Source organism: Temnothorax longispinosus, chromosome 10 (assembly GCF_030848805.1).
Source record: "Temnothorax longispinosus isolate EJ_2023e chromosome 10, Tlon_JGU_v1, whole genome shotgun sequence".
NCBI lineage: Eukaryota > Metazoa > Arthropoda > Insecta > Hymenoptera > Formicidae > Temnothorax > Temnothorax longispinosus.
Genome location: NC_092367.1, coordinates 7,355,308 through 7,367,907, shown reverse-complemented (window position 1 = coordinate 7,367,907; position 12,600 = coordinate 7,355,308). Strand labels below are relative to the sequence as shown.

At 34.6% G+C, this 12,600-nt stretch overlaps 2 protein-coding genes across 3 annotated transcripts; one reads left to right on the top strand and one right to left on the bottom strand.

Moving 5' to 3' along the window:
- Positions 1 to 15: 15 nt before the first annotated feature.
- On the bottom strand, positions 16 to 3,711 carry LOC139820283 (uncharacterized). Its single transcript, XM_071790426.1, has 6 exons — positions 3,040 to 3,711; positions 2,119 to 2,566; positions 1,092 to 1,292; positions 695 to 891; positions 422 to 529; positions 16 to 282 (listed from the first exon to the last, which is right to left on the bottom strand). Exons 1-6 carry the CDS (start codon positions 3,160 to 3,162, stop codon positions 16 to 18), a joined length of 1,344 nt encoding a protein of 447 aa, XP_071646527.1. The 5' UTR covers positions 3,163 to 3,711.
- A 2,100-nt stretch (positions 3,712 to 5,811) lies between these two features.
- On the top strand, positions 5,812 to 10,866 carry LOC139821159 (7SK snRNA methylphosphate capping enzyme). 2 transcript variants are annotated; one of them, XM_071792000.1, is made up of 6 exons: positions 5,812 to 6,008; positions 6,114 to 6,341; positions 7,305 to 7,851; positions 8,091 to 8,882; positions 9,044 to 9,262; positions 9,431 to 10,866. In XM_071792000.1, the coding sequence occupies exons 3-6, from the start codon at positions 7,315 to 7,317 to the stop codon at positions 9,938 to 9,940; spliced, it is 2,058 nt and encodes a 685-aa protein (XP_071648101.1). In that variant the 5' UTR covers positions 5,812 to 6,008; positions 6,114 to 6,341; positions 7,305 to 7,314; the 3' UTR covers positions 9,941 to 10,866. The 2 variants fall into 2 exon arrangements, with proteins under 2 accessions (XP_071648101.1, XP_071648102.1); XM_071792001.1 differs by lacking the exon at positions 6,114 to 6,341.
- The last annotated feature ends 1,734 nt before the right edge of the window (positions 10,867 to 12,600 follow it).

Below are 12,600 nucleotides of genomic sequence, written 5' to 3'. Positions count from 1 at the left end.
GTAAATATTTTTAATTTATAAAAATTTGTTTTTTGTGTAATGTTTATTTTTAAGATAAAATTCCTTCAAGGTAATATGTTCAGTTGACTCGGTTGGTGTGGAAGAAATTTCATCATCCTGCTCTTCGTACGATTGAATCACAGATCCTTGCAAATTTCTTATGCGCGAAAAAGAACTAAATCTTTGTAACCTCTCGGATATCGATAATGGAATCGCGCTTTGTGCTAAGGCGTAAGCTTTTTCCAGCGATTTTTTATGATTTATTTCATTGAATTTATTTTGCTTAAACAATAAAACATAAATAAATAAAAGTCCAAAGAAGAGAAAAATAACAAGATTATATATTATTATAAATTGATAAAAAGACAATAATAATAATTTTAGCTATTTGAAATAATTTTTAGATAAAAAGCTATTATACCTTTCTCACAAGCGTGCTCTTTTTATATTTTATAAAAGGTTTGATAGTTTTTCGATTAAGCCACTCACAATGAAGATTATCTTTAAAGAAGGTTACATGGTATTTTACCTGCGAAAGCATTCGTTGTTTGATTATATTTTACAAAGAAATATAAACAATTAAGGACAAAATATAGTGCAAAACTTAGTAAATAAATATAAATGTTATACATTAATAAAATTTTATTTATATTTGTTTAGGTCTTTATATGTGTTTGTATTTTCTAGAACTTACAGGAATTATTGATGATTCTTCTAATTCATAAAACTGTAAAGTCTCAATCCAATCATCTACAATTGCGGGCCACCATGGATAACCATCCACGAGACCCCATACAAGACTTCCGGCATTATATTTATTTTCTATTAAATCTGTCTTTATTTTCATCGGAATTGGTACTTGCGGTACGGAACAGGAGGCGATAGTTTTATCTATAAACGTGTTTATATTTTCTATTGTTATTTAAAGTGTGTGTGTGTGTGTGTGTGTGCATATGTATACACACACACATATATATCATTATATATAATATGCTATGCTATATAAATAGTACAATATTACTCGAGTAATAACATAGCTTAATATATATGTATCGATTGTGTAGACGTAAAACACAGTAATGGATACGTGCTTGAATTCATTTCGCAATACCAAGTCTTTGGTACATCCACAGGGTCATGGAAATCATCACAGTATCGCCATTTCTTGCAGTTTTTCCTACAGCACTGAATCCATCTACCCACGTCTCTTCGTGGTTGTAACCATGATAATTTCTCCTCTTTACTCCATGTATCTTTACATGGCGACAATATGGTAGGACACCTTTCGAGACCTAAAAGAAAAAAAAATAAATTTTTCGCACGTTGACAAATCTTGTTATTAGTTTGTTTTTTTGATTGATTCTTGAACAATATTAAAACATATAAAATGAAGCGTTCAAAAGAATTAGTAAACTTTGAATATCGATAAGCATAATAAATCTCGGCGTTGGAAAAAATTTGTGTGCACGCGTACGTATTATATGTTTATTACTATCTTTGCATCCGCAAGATAATTATTTGATTTTAAAAATAAATGTGTGCTCTTATACTACATATGTTATATATGTAATTATAATTATATCCATATTATTTATTCACATAAAAATCATAATATAATAACAATTACATTACAGCTTGTTACAAGAAAATGTATTATATATTATTTTACGAGTTTTACAGTTTTTATACATTTTCACTATTTTAACAATCATGCACTATGATACTGACAATTAATTAATCATTGGATATACTGATCCTATACACAATAATCATTGCGATTTAATAATTAAAGAATATTTAATTAATATATTATTATTTATGTACTGATTTAATTATTATCATTGTGATATTATACTGAGTAACTTTTTAATATTCAATGAACTTATTAATTCATAAATACACCGATTTAATCATCATCATCAATATCTCTACCACTACCACCACCATCACCATCATCGTCATTGTCATCATCGTTGTCGTTGTCATCGTCGTCGTCATCGCCGTCGTTATCATCATCATCATCATCATTATTATTACTATTATTAATACTATGCTAGTCTAATGACTGTAATAATCGATTTCTCCCAGCAGTTTATATACGAAAGTGTATAAATTCACCTTTCGGACTGCAGTTTAATTTTGACGATTGCGAAGAATCTTTGTTATTTCTCGCTCTTTTCTCATATTGTCCTTGTCCATATCGCATATTCTTTTTATTGTCCAATTCAAATCGTACATTTTGCAACATAGCACTCAAGCTATCTTGCATATCGCAATCTAATCTTGCTTTCGATTTGCCCTGTCGCTTGGGAAATTCTGCTTTCTGTTTAGACATTTTTATAAAAAAATCTGCGCTTTTCTTAGAATAGTTTTCGTCCTCCGTTCCGTCCTTATCTTTGTCCGTAAAACGAAGCTTTTTAGGTTTTAAACCCTCTTTGGAGAAAGGCTTCCTTAGTTTGATGGGAGCGTTCGGAGGTACAGGCGTGGCTCTTATTGTTGTTGTCGGGGAAGTTACAAACAATTGGGGTGTTAAAGAGAGAAGCAAGGAACTCGCCCACACCCCGTTCTGAAAATACAAATAACATTAAACGTTTATTCTAATCGGATGTATGATTGTAGATTTAATTTAATAAGTTGAATTTTTTCAATTTGTATAAGATTAATTATTAAAAAAAAGATTATATTTTTTTCGAAAGGTCAATTTATGCAAAATATACATTACTATTAAGCGCGCATGCGCGCTCATGTGTGTGTACAATATTTAGCGTGTAATTTAACGTAACTGGCTCGACATAAATTGCAAATATTTTATCATCAAAAACTATCTCGAAGAGCGAAGCGAGAGAGAGAGAAAGAGAAAGAACCCTAGAAGGATGCAAGTTTTGAGGAAAGACCTTTTGAAATCGCGGAACGGCTGAATACTAAATGATTACATGATTAAATTTTCTTGTCAGTAAATAATTACCAATATATACTAATTAAATTACTATAAATTGAGGATAGATGAATTTGACAAAACTCGGTGATATTCTGATTTACCCGTGGAGTTGTTCGTCCAACTTCCGCGACGATGTCGTGTTCGCGATCTTGGTCTTCGAATAACCGTATCGTTGTTTGCCTCGTGTGATCTACGCGATTGCGATTATCGCGACTCTTGGCCATTCTTCGCAAAATTTCGAAATCTTACAACGCAATCCGTGATTTTTCAGTGTTCAGTGAAAGATATAGGTGATAAAAGTGCGATCGAGATAATTTAACACGTAAAAGAGGCGCCACCGCTATCCGCTACGCTAAACGGACAACGGACTGAACGGACCGGGGACCGGGACCCGGGACGGGGTCGTCGGGGTCTACACGAGCATGAACACGGCTGCTAACTGCAACTGCTCTTTCGTTCGAGTTGACAATGTTGACATTTGCTGCAAATGCGAGCGAGCGACCGAGCGTTCGTTAACGACAAATGATACACTTCAGATTGTACATATACATAATATATGTTATCACTGGCATGGATAATCAAACTTTATAGTGAAAACTGAAAACATTTCTCTGAGGACGAGCGTGGCCTATTAGACAGCGCATTGGTCTATTGAGCCAAAGGTCCCGGGTTCGATTCCCGGTAGAGCTAGAAAAATTATATATATAAAAAAAAAAAATTATATTCGCTCGTTCTCCTCTCGGAAGGCAATGGCAAACCACCGAGAGTATGTATTGCCAAGAGAACTTCTCTAAAAAATATAGCCGTTCGGAATCGGCGTTAAACTGTAAACCCCATATACAATGTGTATAATCTACGTGCGCAACACATGTATATGAAGAGAAGTCACCCAACAGAGTTACGAGAACACGGTGGTCAGCCCGCTGTTGAAGAAAGTCATCGCCGGGTATAGTTGCACCGTGTTTGCCTACGGCCAGACCGGCACCGGCAAAACGTACACGATGGAGAGTGATCACGCGAACAATCCGAATCTGCATTGGCAGAGCGACACGTCCGCCGGCATGATACCCCGTTGTGTGAGCCACCTCTTTGACGAGCTGCAACTGCTGGTTCTCGTCAAAGAGGTGGCTCAGGCAACGGGGTATCATGCCGGCGGACGTGTCGCTCTGCCAATGCAGATTCGGATTGTTCGCGTGATCACCCTCCATCGTGTACGTTTTGCCGGTGCCGGTCTGGCCGTAGGCAAACACGGTGCAACTATACCCGGCGATGACTTTCTTCAACAGCGGGCTGACCACCGTGTCGTACACGTCCACCTGAGTCGACGACGGACCGAAGACACCGTCGAACGTAAACATTTTCGGCGATTTACCCTGCGATCGCTCGTAAACTGTTATCTCTTTGTCGGATATCATCTCCACTATGCATTTCTCGTCGCAGGCTGTCGTGCTTACGGGTTTGTTGTGAACATCGAAAAATAAAATTATTGACATATAAAAAGAATATATAAACAATTATTAGAAATATTCAATCAGAATATCCCTTACAATAAAAATGAAAATAACAATATAAATAACGGACAATAATGGCAACACTTAGCATATAACACTTCCCAGACAGCACACAATATCCTATGGATGTCCATATTATGTCCAGAATGCCCATGGACGTTATATGAATATATTTATAGGATATTGGTGCTATCGGGGTTAATGTGACTTTGAAAATAGATAATAATTAAATATAAGATTCTCGATCATTATTTTTCTTCGTAACCGACAGCAGAATAAATGAATTAAACGAATTAATATTATATATAGATATAAAATCTACATTACACGGGGGGAGGGGGCAATCTTTCTTTTACGCCTCGGTGAAGAGGTGATTGTCCATATTTGACAAGCAAACGGAAAATTTCCGTAGAATTTTTCTTTCTTTAATTGTATGCGCCAGCTAATTACTGTCGCCCGACTTACTTGATGCGCACGAATACGTTGATATGCTGTTTCTCCTTCGACATCCTCAAATTTTTTATAAATTTCAAATATGAGAAATGTTTTCACTATAATAAGGTTTGATTATCCATGCCAGTGATAACATATATTATGTATATGTACTCCTGCACAACGCATAATGCGTATATGTTAAGTGGACCGCAGCCAAAAGTCTCATTTTGATAGAGTTGTCTTTACCGCGAAAATAAAACCTTTATATCTAATTTTCCTCCCTATTGCTTCAACAATGTACAATGTACAATTCCTTATTTTACGATGTCTCAAAATTATTATAAAACTTAAAGCACCGCCAGATATCGAAATCGAATACCCCAAGGAAGCATACAATCGTTTAATGAAACTTCTAGATCTAGATAGCAAGACACGTATTATATCAGAGCAAGCACTGTCTCATCCAGTTTTGAGTTCGTGAGATACTGGTATGTACATGTCTCAGATATGCATGTTTTAAAACATTTGAAAGGAACATGTTTATATAGGAATATTATAATGTAATATAACGATATAGAACATAAATATTATATATACATTGCGTAATGTGTCGATCCTATGAAATGTTAACATGTTAAATTATAAGACACAAGGGGCGTAAAAAAGGTAAATGGCAATCTCTAGCTTGTTCTTCTTTAACCTTATGGCGTTATATCAATTATAATTATCAATTGTCAATCTTAGTATTTTGTTTCGAAAAGATATTTAAAAGTGTTTCTTCTTCGAAATTTTGAAATTATTAAAATAATTAGAAAATTGAAAACAAAATATGAAGAAATTTCTTCAACGTTCTTTCGGGCTTCGGGGTCTCCCACGATCCGGGATTCGTTAATACGACCCTGTCGTGGAACCTATTGGAAAATGGCGTCGCGGTGCGGCGCGAGCTTTCGGTCGCCGCTGCCCGCTCACACTCGACAAGCAGTTATTCGCCATCGTAGACGGGCAGGCGTTGCATGGACGATGAACGTCGCAGTTCCGGGCGAGACGTAGGAAGAGGATTATCGTGAGGATAGTCATACGAGCAATTGGAAGAGAGAGGCGGGTGAGAGAATCCGTTTGTTGAGGTGAGCATACATATTTGTAATCGGCGGCGTGAACATTGACGAAAAGAAAAGCTGGGATGCTGAATATGATGGCGTATTGACGACGTGCTGTCGGCCTGTTGGCAGCGACGGCAGCGACGGCGGCGGCGGCGGCGATGGCGACGGTGGCGACGATAGCGGCTGGTGGCTGGTGGTGGCGGCAGTAGCGGCGCGGCGGCGGTAGCGCACCCACCACGCTGTTGCCGCGCGTACCCACGCGTACCGACGACGCTGGCGTCGCCACGCGGACGATAGAAATTTTACCTGCCTCACCTGCCTGCCTGCTTGCCTGCTTACCTGCTTTTAGTGTAGAAAGTACGAAAAGTTTGCTTATTTTAGTTGCGTTCTTCCACATTTTTCTTCTTCCCTCTCGGGACAAATAGCTTCCGGGGAATATCTAGTGCGAGTAAATACGACGAAATGCGAAAAATGCAACCAACTATAGTCAATCATAGAAAGCGTAACTAATTGCAAGACGAATAGATTTTTCCTCTCAAGCTGTACTTTTAGATCGATTGAAAAAGTGTAGAAAGTGTAAGAAGCAAAAAGTTTATTTCCATTTGCTGTTTTTATCAATTTTTTACGTTTTTTTTTAACTATTTTAAATGTATTGGTTTTTAAGTATAATAAAATGAGAGTACGTGTATTAATATACATATATATAATATATGAACAAATTTCCTTGCCTAGCTGTTAAAAAATATACATATTTAAATTTACATCTGAAATATTTTATAACTAAGTTATTAATTTATGTCTCTATCATCTAAATCTATTCATTCAAGTTAATTTTAATAATGTATTGATTTAAATTTGTTTCTTAACATATGCACGAGTGTGTGTGTTAATGTATATATTCAAGAAATTGCAACAAATATTCTATTCCCTTTTCCATAACGTAGGAAACATGTATCATATTTACATAATATTTTGTAAGAGTCATATATTTATAATTATTATTTAGAAATATAGTATTAAAAAATAATACTGCATAGGATTACATATACCTTGTAAAAATTAATCTAATTACTTTGGATATCTTTTTTGTAATTATTATTTTTGTAATTTCTTTTGTTTTCTTTCTCCAATGAATTAATTTATCTGTATGCAGCGCACGCGCGCGCGCGCCTTATTTCTTTAATATGTATATGTATTACGGAAATTAGCATCTTATATATTATTACTGGCGAATATGCCATCCTTATATTTTTATTATGTTTTTCTATATCGGCATGTTTACATCTTGTCATATTGTTTGTATTTTTTCCAATTTTTCAGGTTGAGCAAAATGTCTTCTGTACAAGTGGATCGTCCTCCAAAAGTGGGTCAAAACAACAAGAAGGAGAACGAAAAATCTAGAAAAGTTTTCAACCTCTCACACAAGAAATACAACAAGCATGATGACAATCGCTATTTCAAGTTCAGCAATAGAAAGCGACCTCAAAGTAGCTTCTGCAGCAATGGAAAGTCCTTTCCTCCCTACAAACGTAGAAAGAATAAAGACATCATCCCTCCCACGAAATTTTTACTTGGAGGCAACATTTGTGATCCCTTAAATCTAAATAGCATGCAAGATGAGGAAATAAATCGAGCTATGAACGCAGTGACCCCAAAATCAAGTCCACTTCCTACTCCAAAACATAAAAAAGAAGTTATCGAAGTGATTATTCCTCCAAATATTTGTGATCCTTTGAATTTGACAAATTGCAACGACAATGAAGAGTATGAAAAGCAGCTCATTTCGCCTACGAAGAGAAATTCGAAACGAAGAAATAGAAAGAGGAAGAGAGCTCTTTCTGGATCTGGAAAAGATGAAGAAAAGATGGTAAGAGAGTTTTGAGATATTTATTTATATTGTTTTATAAGTAACATTTTATTCATATTTATATTTATTTATAAAGGTAATGATTTACAATTATAAATTATTTATAAATTTATGGTAATTTTAGATCGAATTTTGTATTATTTGAATTCTTAAAATTTCTAAAATACTTTTTGTGATTATCTCTCTTGTAATTACACACACGTGTATGATAATATATATGTATATTATATATTTTTTAGAATTATGAAAAGACGGATTCCAACGAAGCAAAAAAATCGAGAGAAATTGAAGGAAACTGCACAGTAGATGAATCTCCAATGGAAAGACTTTCTGGTGAAAAAATTAGTTTAGAAGAAGCGCCAAGTGGACAAAGTGAAAATTGTCTAAAAGAAAATAAGACAGAAAGTCCACAGAAAGATAAAAATAAATTACGATTAAAGGGTTTAGAAGAAATAAAGGATAAAAGATTGAGAAAAATTGATGCAAAGGATAAAATAGTGAGCCCAGTGATTCCACAGCCTGGCGCATGGAAGCCCAGGCCCCAACATAGACCCAGCCAGGATAAGAAAAAGAAGCAGCAACATCCAATGCCCAATTTTAGGCCTAAAGATGCTAGATATCAATATGGGAACTACAATAGATACTACGGGTACAGAAATCCTCATCATGAAGTAGATCCTAGATTAAAAGTGTTTGCACAGCGAAAGCAACTATTCCTGCTGAAGGACATTCTGGATATTGGATGCAATATTGGCCATATTACACTATCAGTTGCCAGGGATTTTGGTGCAAAGAGTGTTACCGGGATTGATATTGATAGAACTTTAATAAATATCGCTCGGAAGAATGTGAAACACTATGTTAATTGCGTGCAAAGTCCAGCGAGCAATGAGGATAATGACAAGAGGGACTCTTCAGACGCTAGCTTCTTTCCCATGTCGATGCCAATTAGTTATGGGCCTGTAGATATCCCAGGATTTACAAAAAATAAACAACATAAGGGATTCCCATATAATGTTACTTTTGTACAGGTAACGCATTTAATTCTACACGTGTACACACACACACACACACACACACACACACGCGCGCGCGCGCGCGCGCGCGCAGAATTTATACATATATTTATACATTAACATTTTCATTATAGTCATCTCATGATCTAAACTATATTAAACATGCTTGATTTCAGGGTAATTATGTGCTTGAAAACGACTCACTTCTATGCGCGGAACAGACGCAATTCGACACAATCTTATGTTTATCCATCACCAAGTGGATTCACTTAAATTTTGGCGATACCGGATTAAAACAAGCTTTCAAGCGCATGCACGCGCAATTACGCCCCGGTGGAGTTCTCGTACTGGAACCTCAGGGTTGGGCCAGTTATACGAAGAAAAAGAATCTCACGGTGAGCAATGCTTTGTGCGATTGTTAAAACATTATTTTTGGGACAAGTTTCAAACACGAATAGTATACTACTATTTAATAATATACTACTATTTAAAAAATATATTGCTTTTTTAAATATATTATTTCTGATTTGATATTTGATTTCTATTTCATTTCTATCTTTCAGGAACGGATTTATAAAAATTATCACAGTATTGAGTTCCGGCCGCATAATTTCACGCAGTATCTTCTATCTACCGTTGGCTTTTGCAAGTGCGAAGTTGTCTCTATATCGCCTCACCCCTCCAAAGGATTCCAACGACCTATACATCTCTTCACCAAGGCTGGTGGCCCTCCTTCCACTATTACCGAACGAGCCGACGATAACGTTACGAGCGATACGGTGCAGAATCGCCAAGAGAGAATGACGAGAAGAGATCAGGAAGAGATCCGCGACATGGAGAGAATGAAGTACGAGCAGGAATTATTTCCGAAAGAAAATATCAATAGAGGCAATATGTCGGAGATCAGTCAACACAGTGGAGATTTGAATCAATATGAACAACTGGCGAACGTTTACGCACCCAGTACAACGCCGAGCTATGATACTCCAAGCCGCAATAGCGATAGTCAACCTTTGGATAGTCAGCCTTCAGAAATATCGAGGATAAAAGAAGAGAAAGAAGAAAATTTATAAATGATGGAACAAGGAAGGAAAAAATTGGAAAAGAAAAGAAAAAGGAGAGGAAGAGGAAAATAAGAAAATTAAGATTAATAAATTTAGAACAAGACAAGAACGGAAAGACGAGGAAAGTCGAGAAGAGGAGGAGCAAGAGAAAAAAGGAAGAAAAGAAGAAACGAAAAGAAAGAGAAGAAAATTAAAGTATTAATAAATTAAAGAAAGAAACGGCATATTTTCGCACATCTATAGCACGGAAAATTGAAGTAAACTTGAAATTATATACGTTCCTTATATTTCTTCTAAAAAATTTAAGACGTTTTGCTTCCTCATAGAGGAAGCTTTGTTTTTTCCCATAATTTAGTTGTAAATCACTCTCACGTTTAACTTGATTTTTATCTTTTTCAATATTATTAATTTTTCGCCAATTTGTTGCAAAGATAAGATTTATGATTTATTCGCAAAAACAAAAAATACCAATTCAAGAAATATGTGACCAACGAATGTTAAAAGAAAAAAAAAGGAATAACACTTGAAGAATTAGCATGCATTAGATTCAATCACTTCAATTTCTCTATTTTAGATATTTCTTTTTCTTCTTTCTTTTTTCTTCTTTTTCTTCTTTTATAGATACAAAGAGAAATTCAATTGATGTGTTAAGGGGTGCAGCGCGCGCCTTCATTATAAAAATTTCATTCTTAGAATTGATAGTAACAAGGATCGTTTTTAGCACCTGCAGCATCTAAAACTAATTCCTATCATCGGAATTATACCGGATTCTAGCTAAATTATATAAAGTAAAAAACTTGTAGAGGATGTGAAGCAGCGATGGTTGAATCTATAAATTATAAAAGGTTGTAAATTTGTGTAATACTAGAGTTAAATTAGATTAGTTTAGATTACATTTCATTCGATTCTTATGATATAAAGTCTGTTTATCTTAATTAGTATTTTGCACTCTTTGTTATTCTCTCTCTCTCTCCCCCTCTCCCTCCTCTCTCTTTCTCTCTCTGTCCCCTCCCCCTCCCTCCAATATGAATCTTGTATAGATTGAGCAAAAAGTTTGTTTCTTTTTTATTTTGTATTTTATTTGGTTTTAGTAACCATAAGATTAGGTATAAAAATTGTATGTTAGAAACAAACTTTATGATCGATTTAATGAGCAATTCAGTCTGAGATTTGATAGAGATTTTCTTTAATAGAAAAATGTGTTTTCTAAAAATTTTAGCTAGATATTTTTACACACACATACAGAAATAACCTTTTTTCCTCTTCAGTAGACATTAGATGATATTATGATTCGAGATGATAAAATTATTGTGCGCGCGCGCGCTCGATATTATTGAATAGAAGATATAAGATATGATAGTTTGTAGCTCAATTAAAGCGAGCGATTTAGATCCTGTGTTGGTTTCTGAAATTCAAATTCTTTATTGAAGTCTTTTACATGTATTACGAATTTAAGTACTTCAGCAATATTAATTTATCTACTTATCCTTTATAACACTCTATAACGTTTTCTCTGCGTCAAAGCACGTTAAAAACTTCATGCTCATAATATTCCCCACATATATCGCTACGTTTAATGAAAAAAATGATCAAAATCATTACGCTGCATTGAATGTCATTACTGAACTTTAATAATACTAAACTGCGCATTTGTATATTCTCATTATTATCGTATAGAAAGATGTAGAGAAGGAGAACGTTAAAGAGAATGTCAACCAGTTTGACGATCTTTCTTTGTAGTTCGTTTCATCCACAAACGAAATGCAGAGCTGTTCATTTTTTTAATGCACGCTATGCTAATTCTTTACGCGAGCGTTACTTCTGTAGTAACTTAAGATAATTCACTCGTTTACGCGGAGTAAATTATAAATTATCGTAAATTACTACAAAATCCCGTTTAAGCGAAGGAATTATCGTAAGTTACTACAGAAATAACGCTCGCGTAAACGTAGTATAAGAGAGAGATAAGATCATTGCGCGAGGCTTTTTCTTTTGGACCTCCAATGCGCAATCGAGTATTAAATACAGTCTGAATTTGGTATCATGTGTGTATATATATATATATATATATATATATATATATATATATATATATATATATATATATATATGTTCAATCAAAAAAGAATAATTTTCTGTTTTTCCTTAATTTTATTAGTGTAAGAATCGTATAGGAAAATAACGAACGAACGTATTATGTTAATAAATATATATTTATAAGTAGTTATATTTGTATTAAGGTTAGAAATTTATTAAATAAAAAAAAATATATATATATATTAGGTTGATCAAGGGTTCGTTCGCTGCTTTTCCTTCTCTTCTTCGTTCTATTTGCATAGGAAAAAAAGAATGAAAGTATTAAATAAAAAAACACAACAAACAAATTTAAATATTATTATTATAGTATGTTAGAGTTGGATCGATCGAAAGCTTCGTTCGTTTTTTCTTTTTGCTCATGTTTTATATCCAGTCATAAAGAGCCGTGTATATATTTGCATAAAAGTCATATGTCAGAAATACGACCGAGCTAATAGATACATTTTGCTCTGAGTACAGAAAGTGTAAAAAATGTAACTAAAACGGACAGTAGATTTATTGTTAACTGTAAGGCTGTTATATTTATTTATAGATTTGAAACCCTTAAAACCAGAGAGGGGGAGGGAGGGAGA